The sequence below is a fragment of the Haplochromis burtoni genome, unplaced genomic scaffold (assembly GCF_018398535.1).
Source record: "Haplochromis burtoni strain Fernald_Lab_line unplaced genomic scaffold, NCSU_Asbu1 Contig_114, whole genome shotgun sequence".
Taxonomy (NCBI): domain Eukaryota; kingdom Metazoa; phylum Chordata; class Actinopteri; order Cichliformes; family Cichlidae; genus Haplochromis; species Haplochromis burtoni.
The window spans coordinates 1,172,451-1,192,211 of record NW_024582475.1 but is presented as its reverse complement, the minus strand read 5'-3'; the positions used below and the strand labels follow the sequence as shown (position 1 = coordinate 1,192,211).

The window sequence follows — 19,761 nt, the reverse complement described above, 5'->3', positions numbered from 1 at the left end:
AGGGAACTAAAAACAAGATAGGGTACTCAGTGTTCCAAAAACACTCATGTGCAGCCCTGTGTCCTATTACAGATTTATTACACAGAAAATGATGACATGCAAGAGTTTAAAACAGTCATTTTATGTTTTGTATAATTGTTTTTCAAAGTGTAAAAAGGGATTTATAGCTTAACCTTTAAACTATAGTAGATCATAAGCAGAAAGTAGAACAACAACACCTTAAATAAAGTGAAAGTTGCAAACCTGTACTTGTATGCTCTCTTCCAATGGTGCTGGGCACTGTAACGCTGCTCCAGACCAGTGGTGTTGGTGGCGCTGTGGACACGCCCACGTCTGTGGGCCGCATACCACATGTTGGACGTATTCCTCTTATAGCTGTATATTCAGGCTATATTTGCTGCAGAATGCCTCTCGGATCTAAAGACACCTCCTTACTGATATCATCGGTGGACAAAACTCCAAAGCGCCTGGAAGCTTTTGTGCGCCACTCGATTCTGTTGTATGTTTTAAGATCTGTTAACTTTGCAGCCTGTGAGATATACATCATGTGAAATGCATGGAGGCAACCTGTGGTGAAACTTTCAAGTTTGGTGCATTTGGGGACAGACAGCGCCCAATGAATGAGCGGCTACTCTGACGATGCTGCCCGATCGTCGCCGGTCGACACGCCCCCAGCATGGATACACCGAGCAGGAACAGGCGCTCAGGAGACACGCACTATGCTGGAGACTGTTTGAAGCCGCGATGGGAGTTAACGCATCCAAGTTTCTAGACTTCTTGTTCTTACCAGCGTCGTTGCGCTAAACAAAGACTTTGGGTTTCTGTTGTTTTCTCGCTCGCTCGCTCTCTCTAAAGGGAGGTTGTCTGCATTTCTGTCCTAGGCGTTTCTTGCACAGGATGTTGATGATATTGGAAAGCCGGGTAAGATCATAAAGTCAGTTCTCTCTGATGAGAACGACCTCCACCACCACTACACAAAGGGAACCACGGAACAAGTACTTTTTCTTCCCCTCTCACGGGATCATTTTTATTTGATTTTTGTGAATGTCATTAAGAAGCAGAGGGGGCTCTTTCAAAGACAAAATGGATCACTTTGCAGCAGAGTGCCTTGTTTCAATGTCCAGTCGTGCAATTGTTCATGCTCCTAAAGGGAATAGGGAGATTAAACCAGAAATCCCATCCTCCTCCAAGAACGGGGAGGAAATTAAGGAACCTTTGGTGAAGGATAACTCCTCTCTTTTTGTGGTGGCGCGGATTCTGGCGGATTTTAACCAGCAGACTCCCAACAGTGTTGCCGAGCAGGCAAAAATAAAAGATGAGAGCATGCCGAACCTTAGAGATGATGGAAAATCTGCCACACCTTCCACCATCTCCGATCCTTCGCTCAAACAAAGAGGCAAAAAACCGCGGGGACGAACTGAGCAAGAGCCGCCTCAGAAAAAGCACAAATGCCACTATTCAGGTTGTGAAAAAGTTTATGGCAAATCATCCCACCTCAAAGCCCACCTAAGGACACACACAGGTCAGTTTCATTGGGTGCATTGGATGTTTGTTGCTGTGAATGTGGGTTTCCCTTATGTATCTGAGAACGGATGGGATGATTTAAAACACTGAGATACCAAAAGTGTGGATTCTCGTACATTCATAGCGCTATGTGTACAGAGGAGGTGATTGCTGTGTTTCGAGTCAGTGACTCATAAATATTCACCCACGGATCCACCCTGAATGGATACTATGAGCACAGTGGCCTCTATAGTTTCATAATGCAGTTGTGCGAACTTTATGAAATGTCCTTTTAATTTCGGTTGCGGGGGTTAGAAAACAGTGCCACTCCCACTCATGTCTCAGAGCTTTGTGACGGCTTTCCTTTAACCCCCCACCTTACTCACGCACACGCGCGTGCGCGGGAGCACACACATACTCACAAACAAACCCCACCGCATGGAACACTGTGTTCAAACTGCAGCGCAAATGCAGAACAAAATTACACAGATCAGATTTCGGGCGTTCTTCTGTTCGCTTTAATTAAAATAAACTTTGGGTTGTACCACGGCAACACGAGAGTCGAAACCCTACAAAATACAGCCTAATGTCCCCATTAGAGAATAAGCCAAGTGTGCAATAAATAAATGTGGGCATGCTGAAAGTTTGCAGTCCAGCAAGTGCGCCGTCACACCGCTGAGACAAACCCTTGCAAATGCGCTCCGGATCGGCAGTTTGCTACCTGTGACCTTCCCAAAGGATACCTCCACAGCTGCGCTTTGCATTCCGCAGAATATTCTACTGAGATAGTGAAGGATGTAGATCGACTCAAATTGGGGGGTTGATAAGAGCTGTGCAGTAGCCTGTCTGCCCAAAGCCCTTTGTTGTGATGTGCCACACCCCCGCTAGACAGACTGCCAGCTGATCTGGCCAGCAACAGACTCAGCTAGTTGAGCCTCGACTGAGGAGCCTTTGCTTTTCCCCTCCTGCTCTGTATACTGCAGTTCATCATCTTCTACACACATACCGAGCTGACGGACCAGAAACAAAACAAAACCTTTATCACAGGAATCACATACAAATTTATTGTGTGAACTTGACTCATCTTAATAATTGTTATGAATAGAGAAAGAAATCAAACCAGAAAATTGAAACTATGTGGAATAGATTCCCCCCCCCCACCCATCACTAGATTTACAGGGTGTGGGAAGAGCTGTCCATCTAAAAATCAGGCTAAAATTAGGCACAGGTTGTGAAGATTTATGCAATCATTTGCTGTTGTCATGTTGCAATCAAGTTTTCTAAAATTGTTATTGAAAGTAATAGTTTTTATTTATCAGCTGCAGGTGGTGGCAACTGTTGTAGTAGCAGTATGCAATCAGTGTTTGTCAAGGGAAGTTAAGAGAGTGAAACACAGATTTGGTGCATGCATATGCATAAAAAAGGGCTCTAGCTTTTTCTTCAGTTGCATCCTAAAGGACATGAAAGGTCTCTCTACTGATGCAGTTCTATTGCTGTCACTCAGCCCTGTCCTTGTCCTTTTGCCTATTAGCCATTTCCTTTCTTCTGGGATTCACTCCCCTATGGCTTTGTGATTGGTTTGCAGTCTATAATTTCTTATAATTGGGCTGGTTTCTGCTTATTTTACCTGATAGTTAGAGAGCGTGAGTCATCTCAGTTAAGCTGCCTTTTTTTCTCAGCCAAACTTCCAGCAGGACTCTCAAAGAGCCAGCCTTCAGCATTCAGCGGTGCTTCTCCTGAGCCCAAACCATGTGAGCTTAGTGCAGTTTCATTGCTCCGTATTAACCCTGCCCTTGTCTCTGTGCCTATTAAGCATTTCCTTTTTTCGCCTGCCTTTCTGTTTGGATACAATTCGGCGTCTGGCTTCACGATTGGTTTATGTCCCATAAATTGTGAAAATAATGACTGTTTCTGCCTGTCTGATTGGATAGGCCCAGAATGTGGGTCATTTGAGTTCAGCCGGGATGCCTCAGCCAATCTTGCAGTGCTTTCATAGAGCCAAAATCTGGCAGCGTGCTTCCCTTCAGCCCCTACTAGCAGAGTCAAGAGAGAATGGATCCCAGCCCAGTCAGTTCCTGCCAAACACCACTATCTAATTGAGGAGGAAAACACTGTAATAGACACCAAACAAAGAACCGGGGACAAGACGTCCTTACTTGACTCCTGTAATGCCCAAAGCCTCATCATCCCAGCCTTTGCATATCTTATGAGTCTTATTCATTAGCATCTTAAGAGAAGATGAAACCTGTAGGTTGTTTTTGTAAAGCAGTGTCTTCAGCACAATTCCATAAATAGGTCAAAACAAATCTTCCCCTTGAGTCACCATCATTTTTTATCATATATTTACATGTTTTATGTGTTATTTTATGAATGTCATTTACATGTGCTTACTTATACAGTTTATAGTAAATTTAATTAGAGTTTAGTGTACTGTAAATGTAATGTGTTTTTGTGTCTTAAACAAGCTACATTAGCTATGGAGCCTGTTTTTCCTCCAACCTGTAAGTTTTTAGGACTCTTTAGACCAGCCTTTTGCGGCCACTCCAGTTACACTCATAAACAGTGTACTGAGCATCCCTGAAATAACTGTGATTGGTTTCATTAATGAAAACTGTCCACAACAAGGCCCGTGTCACTCAGTGTGATGTTTGGGCTTTCATTTACTGTCTTTGTGTAATTGTTTGTCAGTAGATTATGTGGTTACTGCTGGCAGTAGAAAAATTTACCACTCAGGGAGAGCAAAGATGTTCTTGATCCCCTCAACGGAGATTATGAAGGGTTCATTGTAGGTTTCTTTTGAGACTCACTGTCTAATGCAGCAGACATCGAGGTACACACTGAATTTAAATTGCTCATTATGCTGCATTGAGTTGTATGGTGAGGAATGCGCAGCAGTTTAAGGGTCAAAGGTGACCAGACAGCTTTTTGTCTGATCTCCTGGTGCAGGAGGTGGGCCTTTTCTGTGAAACATGCATTAGCCCTGCAATATGGAAAATGAAGTCATGTAACACCCATGTACATATAAACTATTTACGGTGTAACATTTGAATTCATTCAAATTATTTCTTGCGTTCCTTTTCCTCTTATTTTCATGTTCTTTCTGGCTTTTTAGCACCTTTTTCACCTCTTTTTTAAGAGTGATGCTCTATTTTCTAAATAGTGTGTCTAATAGTGTGTCTTGCTTCCATAGAGAGTACATGATGTTCTTTCTGAAGCCTCATTACTCTGTTGTGGTCATCTCACCCAGACTACCATCAAAGGAGAGATGGGCCTTGACTATTCTTCGGCAATAACAGCTCAGACTTTCTGTGTCCTCCACAGCTGGGTCGTACAAAAGGCCATCTTGTCAGTGTAGAAGACCTATTCAGAATCTACTGGAATCACAGGGAGGAACAGCGTCAATATTCCTCAAAGACAAAGAGTCTAATGCCATATTTTACACTTGGGTTAATGTTTTGTCTGAACCTCTTTTGTGTTCTGCTGGAGTATCTCTAATACTGCGAGATAGCTGCAAAGCGTGCCCTAAAAATTAGTGGGAGCACCTGGTAGACCCAGTTATTCATGCATGCTGTCTATTTCCAGTCAAATAACTGTGGTTAATTACGCTTTTTAAATGTAAAATTATCCCAAGTTCCGCATGGAAAAAGCAACAGGACTCTCTGATTATATATACAACTTCACTGCCAGTGGTTTTATATTTGGCTGCACTTTTGCACAGAGTGCACAATGTTCCTGTGTGGCTGGTCGCATTGATGAGGTAGCAGGGTGGAGATGGGGTTTTCCTGCTCTTGCTTGGGCCTTAACCTTGGCACAGAAATCGGTAAAAGCTCTACTGGGGCAGGTCTGTCTGTCTACCTGCCACACGGCAGGATTTCCACCATTGCTCCCATTTGAGCTCTAATTCTGACATGTAATAAGAAGCTCGTGCTTCAGTCTTGAGACAAGTTTCCATTTGTCTCCATCCAAATGTTGTACGAGGGATGTGGTGTAACAAGCTACTTCAGGTTCAAATTGAAGCTATGGGATGGATTGTCTTGATGTTATGATTCCCTCATGGTAAAACCTAAAAAACCTGTGGCTTTTCCTGTTGTGTTAGCAGCAGGTTTAAATCTTGTTTTTTGAATTTACTGTCGCAACTTAACTGTTTGCTATTAGATTCGATTTGGGAGATTTGTACATGTTAGCTACTCTTTGTTTCAAGGGTCCTCTTTTCATTTAGCACCATAAACCTGTTGAAAGTATCATTTCTCCAGCGTTTGGTCAGCTTTACTGCTTTATTTTTCATAGTAAGTAGCAAATGTTCAATGCCAATATTCGAAACCATGACAATATAGTACTGCTGTAATAGTGTACACCTTGTTTTCTAGTGATTAGCATGTTAGCAATGTCAATTTGACAGGAATTTACAGATGCAAACATTCAAGTGTTTGTTTTTTCTGTTGTAAGAGTTCAGAATGGCATCTCTCCTGCACAACATGTTGTTGCCTTATAAAGGTCACACGTAGGACGGTATGTATCGAGTAGAACTAAGGAATCCTTTCTACTAGGGTGTAAATAAAACCAAAGTGGAGCCACCATTTTCTCTGTTATTCTGCTGGTGCAGTGTTTCTGCTCCATGGAAGACATTTCCAAGGCATGCGCTGGTGCACGTGCTGTCCATATGCTATCCTGTATATGCACATGTAAAGCTGATAGTAGGATACTTCCTTGGTGTTGACATATAAACCTGATTTCACTGTGATTAAGCACCCAGGCATGCATAGAGGACAATCATAATACTGAAAGGTCGCTGTCAGGCAGTACCCTGAGCTGTGCTGCTTTCAGTGGCCCACAGGGCTTGTGTATTCTTTAGTTAGCTCTGGAGTAGCTCTATAAAAGCTGCTCTGTCTGTTTCCCCCAGCAGCCCCTCCCGCCCTTTTCCAGCCTGAAAAGCAAAATAGGTGCTGAAGCCTGCTGTGTTGCGAGGCCGAGCCCGGCCACGTTTTGTGGTGTGGTGTTGATTACCAGCGGCAGGAAGAGAGGGATACAGACCTGTGGAACACTGTGCATTCTTCATTTTTTTCCCACCTCCACCGCATCTCGCACGTGAGGGAGGGATCTGTAGTGCAAAGACAGAATATACAGTGCGGCGTGGTGGGGGTGGGGTCAGTTACCAGGATATTCACTGTCAATGCCCTCCATTGATGTAGGTCATTTATTCAGCTGCATCTGCATCTAATCTGATTAACGTCTGAAGGGCTGCGACCTCAGCGGCAGAACCTGCTCCTGTCAGCCTGGCACTTGCAGTGTTCTGTATGAGAGTTAGACTCTGACTGCGTCTGCTGCGTTATATTAATCGCAGCTTGAATAAGAGAGGAATGGCTGTGAGCTAACGTCAGAGGAAGTGTTTTGTTTCTGGCTGTGCTTCTCGCTACAGTACATAAGGTGTGTCCCCTTTCTCTGCATGATAAATCAGACTTGTGGCAGACCATATCATCATGGGGTGTGGTCCCTGGGTGCAAAATGAGGAGTATTTCATGGAGTCTTTTGAGAAGGATGGCCTCATCAGTCACTGTAAGACATGAAAATATTTCTGTCCCGCTCGCCATAAGAGCATCAGGCATTATACTGGGACAGTTGGTATTATCTGTCTGTCCTCTTATTTCAATGTGGTGGGGCCTCTCAGGATCTAGCAGGGTTGTAGCCCTTTGTTTGATGGTGGTTAAGGATGTCTGTCTCAAATGAGCTATAGTGTGAGACTCTATCAGCAGAATAAGCTGGCACTGTACCGCGTCTATGCTCCCACCTGCTTCTGTGGACCAACTATAAACACCCTTTAATGGCAGCAGCTGTTTGCATGTCGTCAGTTTAACCGTTGTTGTTGTTTTTTTCTTTCTTTAAAGATAAGTAGGTTGCCTGCAACATATCAAGGCGACAGGTTGTTTTAGCATGCACTCAAGGCTGAAAGTGAGTGCCCATTCCAGCTAATTGAGGCAAATCTGTTGAGCTGCTGAATGCAGGCAACCCCTCCCTGCTTTTCTCTTAAACAGTTAAGAGGATGAAGTAATGTATAGCAAAGTGTGTGCAGGAATCAGATGCTTGCACTCGACCCCTGCTACATGTCTCCGTGTGAACGTCGGTAGCCCGGCGCGGTGTGGACCGAGTGGAGTGAGTTACGGTTAGTACTTGCAGCCTGTCTGATTGAAATGCATTACAGGAGTGCTTCTCCTGCTGGAAGAGAGTCTGCTGCTATTGTTCACAGCCTGACAGCTATAGGCCCCACAAGGATAGGCACGCTATTCAACCGCGAGCAAGGTCCCTCTCAATGACGACAAAAGATGATAATACGTTAAATACTCTTGTTTTTGAGCTTCTCCTGAAAAGCTTAAGCTGATTCTCGTCACAAGCACCTGACACACCCAGAGGTCCTTTGTTGCTCCTGGTGACTTATTCTCGTCTGCTGCAAACTCTGAATGGAGTCGTCTGAGAAAACATGTTTTGATTTTCTGGTAATTTGTCTGTTCTCTCACTCGGGTACGGCTGTAATTTTTCATAGACTAACATTCACAGAAACAGTTGGTTTGATCTCAAATGTGCAGACCACAGAAAATTGTAAGCCTTTGTTGTTATTTTTGCTAAAGCGTTGCCTGCATATACCGCTTCGCGAACAAAAGAAAGGAGGAGCTGCAGAAGCTTTAATGTATATTTATTGTTCTGTGCACACATGTTAGTGTTTATATCACCTTGGCACATGATGGTGTGTGTGGAGGGAGAGGCTGGGCACACTTGGGTTAACCCTGTCTGCTCCAGTGGTTTATGTTGATGAGGGCCCCAGCAGTCATTTTAGTACTACCCAGAATCCCCATCAATGGCTGTCTGCTGGCAGCAAAGATGGCTTCTGGTTGTTTTCAGGTCATAGTCTGTTGTAAACATGGATCCAAATTATAGGATTGTGCTGAGCCCTACCATTGGAGTTAGTGGTGTCCCATTTCATGTTGCCAAGCTGGCTGTGCCACCAAAACCAGCCTTGAAGTGAGGTGGCTCCAACTGTAATGAGCCGTGATCTACAGCAAGGTTTCATACTTTCTCTTTGTGAATTGTTTGCCTCTGTGTAGGTGTAAGGTGCACCTTGTTTTTCTTGTAAGCTCCCTGAGAAAGATATTTCCTGCTCTGGTTCTCGCTGTGCAGGCACAGTTAACTTCAAGGTGATCTCTGATGTATTTGCCCCCCTCCTCTCATTCTGCACAGGTATTTAATCTAGTTCTCTTATAGCAAGTTCAAATGAAGTTTGCACATGAATGCCGTGTGAGTTTGGACCATGCCTGAGGACACACCAGGAATGTTATCTGCTCTCGGTCGGCGACTGAGCTCAGTTTCTCCACTGCAGTGCGCGTCAAGAAGAGATTTGATCTTTTCTTTTGCAGGCAGCATCCCTTACACCGGGAAGTCAGATTCCATTTCTCTTAAACATTTCTCTTGAAACCAAGGAGCCCAACTCAGATATGAATGAGAGGAAGATGGAGGGAGAGGAGCAGAGATGAGCTGTTTATTCACTGACCCAGTGGACTCGCAGAGAACAGTTATACAACAAGAGTACCTGTGACATAATCTCATTGGCTTGGAGGGGGGACACTTGTGCTTAGTAGAGGTACAGTTGTGCGTGCATGATGTATGATGTAACTCATTTTATGGGTAACTGGGTCACTGTGTTCGTTAGGGAAAAGCTTCCCTCATTACCCACCCACCCCCCGCTCTGCTCGCCCTCTACACATTCGGAGAAAGACAAACCACACCCTTGGCATGGCATGATGCCAGAGATGGGATAACCAATGGGTGGGTCCTGGCGTCACAGTCACTATGGTGCTGTGCTGTGACAACACTGGAAGTAGATAGGAAGAAAAGCTGGGTAAGCGGAGTAGCTTACCGCATTCTCCTTTCTACAGAAATGCTGAGTAATAGCTGCAGTCTATTGAAAAATTCTGAAAAGTGACACCCTCATACCACACAGGCTGATAGGCTCTATCATTATTTCCACTCATTATGAAAGCGTTTTGTTCCCTAAACCATCTCAATGTTAGCAGAATATGTTTACCAGCTTCATGGAAATCCCAATCCTGGTGTTACGAAACAACACTTGATTGGGAAGTTGCATGCTTTTCCTTTATGGGAGTTGATATTTCAAGGCTGGCAGGTTTTTTCTTTTATATTAATATTCATATTGTTGGCTTTACAACTCAAAGCTGCTCAGCGAGAGGTGAAAATGGGCACCACGTCTTTCTTTCTGCCCTTTCCAAGAAGTGACGGAGCTGCAAATAATTTGACCCATCTCAGAGAGTTGGATACCTGATGCTTCCACTACGCATTACTGTATCAGGGCAGATAGACTGGATATCTCAGTCTGGCTCTCTTGTGTCTGGTTAAATATTAATGTTGCCAGATCCGTTACACTGCTTATTTAGCTTTAAGCAGCCTGCAAAACTTAGCTGTGCTTTTAGGCCAATAACTAATTTTTGCGGTGCCAGGTGACAGCACCGGTCTCTTCTTTTAGTAATAAAGCAGTGAATGAAATCACTCCATTATGAGCCATGTCAACCAGATGAGCGCCTCACTGCTTACTATTTCTCCAGGAGCTCAAACAAACACAGTCACGTCGTTCTTTATACATTGTAACGCTGCATCACGCATGAAAGGATGTGTGTCCTTGTTAGCTTTGCTAAAAACTATAAATAGTTGCTATGAAAAGGGGACAGGGCTGTGTTTTGGTGCGCGTATGCAAATGTATGCATGTCAGTTACAGTGTTTAAATATACTGAGCCTTGTGTGAGCCTGCAGGAACTATAGTGGGCAGGGCTGACTGAGTTTGTCTGGAGCTGAGGTGAGGCGTCAGAGGCAGGAACACAGACCGGACTGTCTAGACTTGCACTGTCTGTCGGCGTGTTTTGTAACCATGCAGTGTATGGGGAGGTGGGGAGGTGGGGGGAAGGGACTGAGACTTGTGCACCGAGTTCTTGTTGTTGAGACTCTCTGGCATCAGGTAGCATTTGAGTGTTTGATGCTTAACAGCACTCTTTCCATTGTGGCCCAGAGGGAAACCACAGAACAAAGAAATCATTTGGCAGCCGTGTTCTGATGTGCCACCTATAAACATCCACACATCTCCTTCCATCTTTTCCCTTTCATACTTCAAATCCCTGCCATGGGCGTGCACATTATGATTGATTATTCTTATTCACTAGAAAGAGCCTAACCATTAGAAGAACACATCCTGCGGTTTCCTTTCGCTCTGTGAAGCCAAGCTGGTAAAATTAGACTGCTGGATTTCACTATTGTTGGGCAGGAGCTCAGTAAAATGGGGCCAAATGGAATATATTATTGACCAGTAGATGCAGGATGCTGCATTTAGGTTCACTGCATACTGTTTCCATATTAGTATGGTAGGAAAATGCAGGATATATTGCAGTATACTGTACCATATGGTCTTGAGTATATTTCTGTCAGAGCCCACTTTTATTGGCTGTTGGAGGAGGGGGAAGGTTGTAATTTCCCATGTGCCGAGTCACAGATAGTTGCATGCTAGAAAATGGGCTGGGTAACCATTGTGAGCGTGATTAGCATCTGGAGCTTAGATAATTAAACTGTGGCTGCTCCTCCAGTACTCTGCCAATTTGTAGGTGATTTACATCCAGGTCTTATCGCTCAAACCTCTTTTTTTTTTTTTGTTGCATGTTTCTTAACAGTTTGAAGTTATCTCTGTGGCTTTTAATATATTATGGAATAACCTTGTGACTGTTGTTCCAGGATGATTCAGTACTAGCACTGTGGTGAGCTGTTTATTATGTGGCAAGCACCATTTGTGTCACCAGAGTGCCGAAATATGCACACTTCATCATCAGTTAGTTTCATTTGATTTGAGTGAGACTCACCAAAGCCTCTGATACATGTGAAAAGCCCCGATGCATTAACATTAAACTGTATTTAAAAGGCTAACAACGTAAGCACTGGAGCAGCTTTGGCATGTTTCGGCTCATTTACCACAAATCACATATCCTGTAAAATCCCGACCCACTGTTCGCCCATTAGTTTTTAAAAGTATTTTCATTTCGATTCTTTTGTGTCGACCTTTACAGCGACCGCTGGCTCCCGTTTATTTCACTACAGTGGTAAAATCAGAATGCGGAGACTTGAAATGTGCTCGAAATAGCAACTCCATCATAACGCAGTGATCCCATCAAGTTATGCTTTGGCCCGAGTTACAAAGTTTGTGTTGAATTTTAAAGACGCTGGAAACCACAAATGGGTTTGAAAACATGCAATCATGTAAAACAGCAACTAGGCTGCTGGCAGGGTGACGCGTATGGGCATAAAACCATGGACTCGTTCTAAAGGATGAATACAACCACCTTGAAGTCACTCACTGGTTTCTGGTTTCTTGATTTATGGCCAAAACACTAGGTTTATGACCATCGCCATCTTGATTTTCCTGGAGCCATAATTTCTTAGCAAGCTTGATCAGCATACTGCATATATAGACTATATAAATGCAGCACGTAAAAAAATCCTGTCATTTCACTCACCTAAAATTCTTAGAAAAGCAAGCCATATTATATGTCAGCTTATTCCTGCAAAAGGCACCAAAACTGCAATCAAGGTCAGCCGGTGTTCTGGGAATCCATCCTACCTGCCAAACCATCCTACCTTTGTGAATGTGACCTACAAGCATACTTTGACGGGTAAAATGAAGTGGCAAACCGTCCTGGCTTTATGAATATGAGCTACAAGCACACTCTGATGGGCAAAGTTAAGTGGCAAACCGTCATACCTACTTAACTTTGTGCTGGAATTACTATGTGACAGCAGAAATGTGCATAAACTACTTACGGTAGGACATTTTGCCAAAGTAGGATGGTTTGTCAGAACACCGGTCCAGTTCATGTCTGAAATTAGCATAGATGAGACCTAGCAGGCTGCTGTGTGCTACTCCTGCCGGTATCAACACTACTGTCAAAGCAGCTACAGATCTAGCTTTAAGCCTTAATAAAATCCAAAAAGGTGCATTAAAAATGATCATTTCATCTCTGTGGTTGGGTATTTTTGCCATGAAAGTCTATGAGCATCTTGTGATTATTTGGTGGTTTTTAAAAGTGTCATTGGTTTCATTTTCTAAGCCCTAGTGCTGGTGCTTGCACGAAAACTGGGGAAATGATCAACTGAAATTGTCTTTAAAAAAAGCACGAATGTGGATATGGTTCGTCTGACGCTCTGCCTCTGTTTTTGCAGGAGAACGGCCTTTCCCATGCACCTGGCCCGACTGCATTAAGAAGTTCGCCCGCTCTGATGAGCTGGCCCGCCACTACCGCACCCACACGGGGGAGAAGAAGTTCGGTTGCCCCCTTTGCGAAAAGCGCTTCATGCGCAGCGACCACCTGATGAAGCACGCCCGGCGACACTCAGATTTCCAGCCAGGAATGCTGAAAAGACCCCACGGCGGCAGCGCCACACGTCCCAGCTCCCTCAGCGACTACAGCCGCTCAGATGCCTCCAGCCCCACCCTCAGCCCAGCCAACTCGCCTTAAACTGAAACCCGGTCGCACTTTTCTGCCTCGAGACTGTGAGGCCCGTGTTTTCATCATAACACTTTTGTTGCACAGTTGTCAGCTACCCCCCTTCCCCACCCTCCCCTTTGCTATTTCTGCGCTTGCTGTGGTGTACCATAATGTACATAACTGCTTATTGTAGTGCAATTACTTGCGTGATCCTAAAAGAAGATAATGCCTTTCCCAGATGGCAATATCTGCATTCAGTCTGTGTGTTTTTTTGGCTTCTGATCACGGCTACTTGTTAAATGTACGGTCGCAGTCAGCTAAACAAGGTCTAGACGAAGAAAAAAAAACAGACACCCTGACAGATCTTCGAAACATTTTTGTTTGTTTGTTTGTTTATTTTTGCTTTGATTTTATTCAATTTATTTTTGATTTTTTGAAAGGGTTAGGAGAAGGGGTACACACACACACACACACCTCAGGATTGAAGACAGTTGTGATTTCTGTAAGACCACAGTACTTAACAGTACTCACATTGACTGCACAATATATTCATCACTTTATTCTGAAATTCAACAGGGGTTGAATTTTACGCCCTGCTCAGGGATGGCCTTGTTAGCTTGAAAGAATGAACACGGTGAAGAGAAACATACAGTTCATATATAGCAGCCTTACACTCAACACAATTTGCACTCTTTGTTTTCTTTTTTTCTTCTTTTTTCGGCTCTCATATTTGAAAAAACTAGCCCCGCTGTCATGTGTAACGCATACACAAACATTTGTTTTCTCCCTCGTGTTTGGGGAGGGGTTTCATATTTAATGTGATTGCTGTGTAATAATGGAACAATCAGAAAGGCCCCGCCACAGAAAACAAAACCCAAATCTGTTTCTTTTTTGCAATGTTAATATCTATTGACATTACACTGGGTTAAATGTGTACTGCATGAAATGGTTGTGTGCAGTGTAAACTGTGTGAATCTGCACTGTAGAAGGATTGGGTTAAGAGTTTTCTTTGTATTTATGAAGTTAGAGAAACGTTCCAACCACAGAGACAGTCAAGTTTCAAAGCAGCTGTTCATGCTTGAAAAGGAAGAGAGAGAAAAAGAAAAAAGAAAAAGCCGCCTCATCAGCCTACATTTCACTCAAAACGGACACAAAGGGACTTAAGTTGAAACAAGGTTTAGCCATCTCTCAAGCACATCGGAAAAAGTACCAAAGACAAGAATGAATGAAAGCTTTTTATTCAGTCCTGTAAGCCACCTTTCACTGAGGCCTCGAGCTGCTGGTTGGCAGTATTGCAGGTAGAGCCAGATGCCGACTCACTTCCCTCCTCCTGGCTCTGCCTTTTGTGGCTTCCCTGGAGGAAACAGCTGCACCCAAAAGAAGCAATTCACAGCCTGCAGGAGGGGTGCTCGCATGCCATTCCCCAGGGAATCCTTACTCATCTGGCTCTACCTGTCCTGTCAAAAACCGGTAAAGCTCCGAGCCTGCTAAATTGCGTAAGGTTGCCCGACTTGTGGGTCAAATGTAGGCCACCGTGTTAGGCAGGCCTGAGCTGGGCTCTGCTGTGACACTGCAACATTGAGTACAGAAGGAAGAAAGCAGCTATCTGCTGTAAACAGGCAAGAGAGGGCAGGCCCTGATAAAAAAAAAAAGAAAAAAAAAAGAGGAGAGGTTTATCATGAGCTGAACAGCACAAAAGAGGAGACACCCAGTCGCAGACAACCCCCATTTCCTTCTCCTTCCCCAACTCCCCTCCTCCCACCAACTGTAGAAACAGCCAGCAGAAAAATGGCTGTAATTAGTGGGCTGATCCAAACTATAGGATAAGACTAAAAAGTCTATGAACAACAGTTCAAGCAGTGTGGGTGGGATGTATCCAGCTCCATCCCGAGCACAGACAGAAACCCCTGCTGCTGAGGAGTCAGATTTCACAATTCCAAGGAGGACGTAACAGCTCCAAAATTCATAAATCGGCGGTCTCAAACAGCTGCTTTCAAACTTCTTTCTCACAACGAGGGGGGCTTTTTAAAAACTTGTTGTCAAAACATCTGAACCAAAACGAACATATCAGCAAAAGTCCAGTGCTCACCAGCCTCACGTCGTCCTGCCTGTGAAGCTCAGATGTCCCGTGAGAAAGCTGACTTGTGTTTCTAGACAGACATGCCTCAATAGGTCAGGCGAAAGGCACAGTAAACCTTCCACGGAAACAGGCACGGCTATCAAAACTGCTGCTGCTGCGCCGCCAGTCTGTGTTATGCCTACATTTTCCTTTAATGCTTCAGCACTACAGTTGGAAATATGGTCAGCCTTTTAGCTCTGTCCCGTCAGACCCTTCCAGGCCGCTGTCATCACGAATCGCATGCGCTAGCTTCATCGTCTTGCCTCGCAGTCCCGTGCTTGACACTATATGCATGTTAACTTTGCCTTGAAAGCGTGGATCTTTCTTTCTTTTTTTCTTTTTTTTCCTTTGAGGCAGTCTGGCAGGTGGAAGTCCATGAATGGCAGACCTTGTCCCCCTCGTTCCTCACAGCAGCCATCGCTCTTTAAAGTTGTGATGAATCAGCTCTGTCACATTCTCGAGAAAGAAAACAGCCATTATTTCGATCGAATGCAGTAGTTTTCTCTCGCGACGCCACGTGCAGCATAATTTCTCTGCCAGATGTTTCAATGGGTTTCCAGACTGCAAGATGACACTTTGAATGCCACTGATCAGCAGCTCTGAGTGACAGAAGAAGCGAGAGGATTTCACACAGAAAAGAAGAAAAAAAATGCTGATTTTCACAAACTAATTCTCGAAATTGCTGTTGAACGGCTTTTTTGTGTCCATTGTCTTTTAAGTTTTAGGTTTGACCTGGTTTGCAGAGTAAATTTCTCTTGCAAAAAGCAAATATTTTCTCAGTTGCTCACCCTCAAGTAGGTTTCAGTAATCAGCTCTTAATCCATAATCTGCACATTTTCCTCAGGGTTGACATCTGCCAAGCAGATATGACACAGTTTGTGGATTTTGTTGTTAAATCAGTTACTGCACAGATAAAGTCTGCCAGCCTCCTCTGGTGGTCCTGGGTGCTTAGTGTTCACTGCTGGTCAGTGTCCGACCACACTGGAAACACAGGAATGCCTCGGCACAGGCTCGGCTCCTGCCTATTATGTCGTCATAAACCTACAGTCCCGCTATCGAGCACTCTGGAGTGAAATGTCCCTTTAAACACCTTTGACCCCTTAGTGTCAGTGGACTGTGTAAGGCAAACAGAGCTCCTACCATCTGAATTAAAGCGACTGTGACAGTCTAATCATCCCAGTATATCAATCCATCCAGACAGCACCGGTGACATAAAGGCGTCCACAGGCAGTTTCTCAAAACTTTTTCTCCTCACTGTACCAAATGTACTTGAATAATTCAAAAGAAAAGGCCATTGAACACAGTTTTGTACATGTCCATTTTTTACTGTACTTGTGTTTGTTGTCAAATAATTATTAACCTCTCTGTAGAAAGATGTATAGTCCGTGCTTTTCGTTTTTTTCCTTTTCGTTTTCCGAGATTTTGCATCGTCTTCAGGTCATTTCAGCTTTTGAATTTGGCGGTTTTCGCAGAGCAGTTCAAAGCACCGTTGATGCGGAAATCTCAATTTTAGCTCCATTCATGGGGTTCATCCCTTTAATCAGGAACAACTAATACTTTGTTGATGTCAGGATGCAGGTTATTGCAGTTAGCCTGTCGTCCAAAAAAAAGAAGAAGGAAGAAAGAAAATGAAAGTTTTAGGTTTGTTTGGGGTGATTATAAGTAAAGAAACTTAGTGACCTCTGTGTAAGTTGGTTTCAGATTTCGAGTGGCTATTTTTCTTTATTATTTTCAGAGCTTTCCATAAGAATAGAGACCACCGCATTGTGAGTTAGCAATGTAGTCTTACTTTTGTTTTGCTTTTTTTTTTTTGTCTCATGAAATATTTAAGGTTGTATATTTATCAAAACTCATACCTCTTGAAATACTTTTGTTGTACTTTAATATCTTTTCAAAACATCCATCATGTAGCTTGCATTTTCTTGACGAGTAGCACAAATATTTGTTGGTTTCATTTGTTCCTACTTGAATGAAAAAGTAAAGACGGAGAGACTTTTTTGTAAAAAAAAAAGAAAAAAAAAAAGAAAGAAAGAAACAAAAAAATAAATAACCAAAACACTGGGCTACATTTTATATAATCATTCGATAATGCCAAGTCCTGCACATACATCCTTGTGGATGCAAAAAAAGGTAATATTTCAAGGAATTTAAAAGCTGATTTTTCTGTTACAAAAATCTTAAAACATCCCTTCTCAATCTCATTTTCAGCTTTTGCTCATGTAATGGGGGTGATGTCATCTGTAAATTACTAGGAAACCTTATTTCAGCATTTCTTAATCCAACTTTATGATTGTTATCCCAGTAAGAATCGAGACTTCAACACCCGTGAGAGCAGAAGGACTTGCAGCCGCAACAAGATACTAACTGTTTACCAGTTAACATTTTCCTCTTGATTGTAACATATATTAAAAAAAAGTGAATTAAGTGTTGCCTAGTGTGTGAACAACTAACAATTTTATTTAAGGAGTTCATGTTAAAGACATCAGTATATCTCACAGAACTCTTCGTCACTGATCTCGAGCATGACGCGATGCAATTGTGTGCCAAAACTATAACGATAACTTCATAAAGAGGATAAATGTTAAGGGTAAAAAAGAAAAACAAACAAAAAAAATAAAATAGCTACTATCAGACATTAAACAAACATGTACAGTTTTATAAAGTGTGACACGTTGTTATGTAATGTACAGGATTTAATAAAGCAACGCTGCGTATTTGATATGTAGGTGTTTTAAGTTAAATATTTCTTTTCCGCTTTATGTAAACATTTTGAGTGTTTAGCTTTGGTTTTGTTTGGTTCTTATTTACATTTTTTCCCCTTTTCTTGCTGTTCAGTACTCAAGCAGTGTATAATGGCTTAATGCAGGTATTTTCTTTGACAAAATCAGTCTTAATGAAGACAGACGCCCAACCATTCCAAAGGATTGACGCATTGCATTTACTATAAATGTGCTGCTTGCATCAACCCAATGCATTTTTTTTCTTCGGTTATGACTAGAAGTCTGTCTCGACTGTGAGGTTTTACACATTGTGAGTTGTGCACAAGGTACGTTTCCTGTTGTCCCAAATCTAACCCCTTCTTTCTTCTTTTTGGGCTCTTTGTGCTCGGAAATGTTTAAAAGTTAAGGATGAATAAAGTCTGTCTTAGGCTTTTTTTTTCTTTTCTTTTCAAGAAGCAGCCATAAAAGTATAAAGTGGTTCTTGATTGTTGTTACCAAAGGCTTTGAAGGAAAAGATGAATGTTGCAGTAATTGTGAATCCAACACCATTTGTACTTCTGGGTTCAGTTTTACGTGCTGTAATTGTCGATCAGTGGATGTTGTGCTCGATATGGACCTCCTTTCGCTCAAGTAAGCGACTTTATTTTGTTTTTGTTGTTTTTTTACAGCGTAAAAATAACTTGATGAATCAAATCCAATTTATTCATAAAAGTAAAAGATAATTCAGAATTTGTGAGTGACAAAAAAAGAGTGGTATGTTATGAAAAATTGCAGGCCATATTTGTTGGTGGTCTAAGCTAAGCTGATATTTCTGCCCTTAAAAGATTAATCTGTTCTAGGTTATACAGCTCACAGTGCTGTCAGTGACCTCACCTTGAATACAATGAGGGAGCTTCTCACCAGCCTTTTGGTTCTGTTTCCTGTACCTGTTTGTCCTCAGTGTACCTCCTCAGTGTAACGTTGCTCTCTTGATACCTCTGTGTGTCCCTCTCTGCCCCTCACCATCAGTTGCCTGTTGTAGTGACTCCATGGTGCTGCTTCCCCTCTAAGCACCAGTATAATCTATACTGTAAATAACTCTCGACTCAGCTATGGCCAGTACATTCTTCAATGACCTCATTCTAACCTTCAGGTGTCACTTGTTTTTTCTCTCACAGCAAACCAAAATCACTACATTCGAGTATTACAGTTGTACATTTACTGGGATTCTACACACATCTAATGTGCTGGTCTTAGCTGCTCTGCTGTACCTTTTTATGGCATTATTTTTTACATGTTAGACAATATATTGTGACCATGTCCTATGCAAATATGAAAATTAACAGATTGTTGAATAATGTATGTTGTCATAACTTGTATGCATGAAATAGTGAAGTTTACATTTGGAAATAAATTCATAAAATAAGCAGCCATAATTTGTTTCGGCATACTTTCACTGTGTGACTTTTTATTGAACTGCAGTCATGGTGGCCATAATAGTAGGATATTAAAACAAGCGACTGTGTAACATTTTTACTAGTAGAGATATTAGTTAAGGGAATAGCTTAAAATTTCATGAAATAGTCTACTGTTAGTGCCCCAAAAGACGACAGCACTGTCAGGTCTCTATGAAGCTACTCCCTGCAAACAGTTAGCTTAGCATAAAGGCAGGAAACACTGATCATATATAAAAGATGGGCATAGCCACCTTATGGTGGTAGCCTTTTAGTAACTAGTGTCTTGGATGTTTTGGAGAAAGGAGTATAACCATATTTAGACACGAGGGTGGAATGCTAAGTAGTAACATTAGTAACATGTTGCTGGTAAAACGAAATGACAGCTAGTAGCTAGTAGCTACTAGCGTGATCGGTTCAATTCTTTGTTTTTCTTGGTTCAGTATGTAGTCCATCTTTTTTTT

General features: G+C 42.7%; 1 protein-coding gene and 1 long non-coding RNA gene across 2 annotated transcripts in view; one reads left to right on the top strand and one right to left on the bottom strand.

Annotated features, from left to right (window-relative positions):
* LOC121814988 overlaps nt 1–571 on the bottom strand; it is a 748-nt gene extending 177 nt beyond the window's left edge. The window contains exon 1 of the long non-coding RNA XR_006054708.1: nt 244–571. This is a non-coding gene — a long non-coding RNA (uncharacterized LOC121814988). The remainder of the gene's footprint in view (nt 1–243) is intronic.
* A 473-nt stretch (nt 572–1,044) lies between these two features.
* Nucleotides 1,045–17,550, top strand: klf13 (Kruppel-like factor 13). The gene is made up of 2 exons (XM_005928740.3): nt 1,045–1,522; nt 12,760–17,550. Exons 1-2 carry the CDS (start codon nt 1,045–1,047, stop codon nt 13,053–13,055), a joined length of 774 nt encoding a protein of 257 aa, XP_005928802.1. The 3' UTR covers nt 13,056–17,550.
* The last annotated feature ends 2,211 nt before the right edge of the window (nt 17,551–19,761 follow it).

What these genes read in the sequence shown, in the direction of transcription:
- klf13 (XM_005928740.3), top strand. Translation starts at nt 1,045, where the DNA reads ATGTCATTAAGAAGCAGAGGGGGCTCTTTCAAAGACAAAATGGATCAC. An exon ending in CCACCTAAGGACACACACAG is followed by an intron (nt 1,523 to 12,759) that starts GTCAGTTTCATT and finishes CTGTTTTTGCAG; the next exon opens with GAGAACGGCCTTTCCCATGC.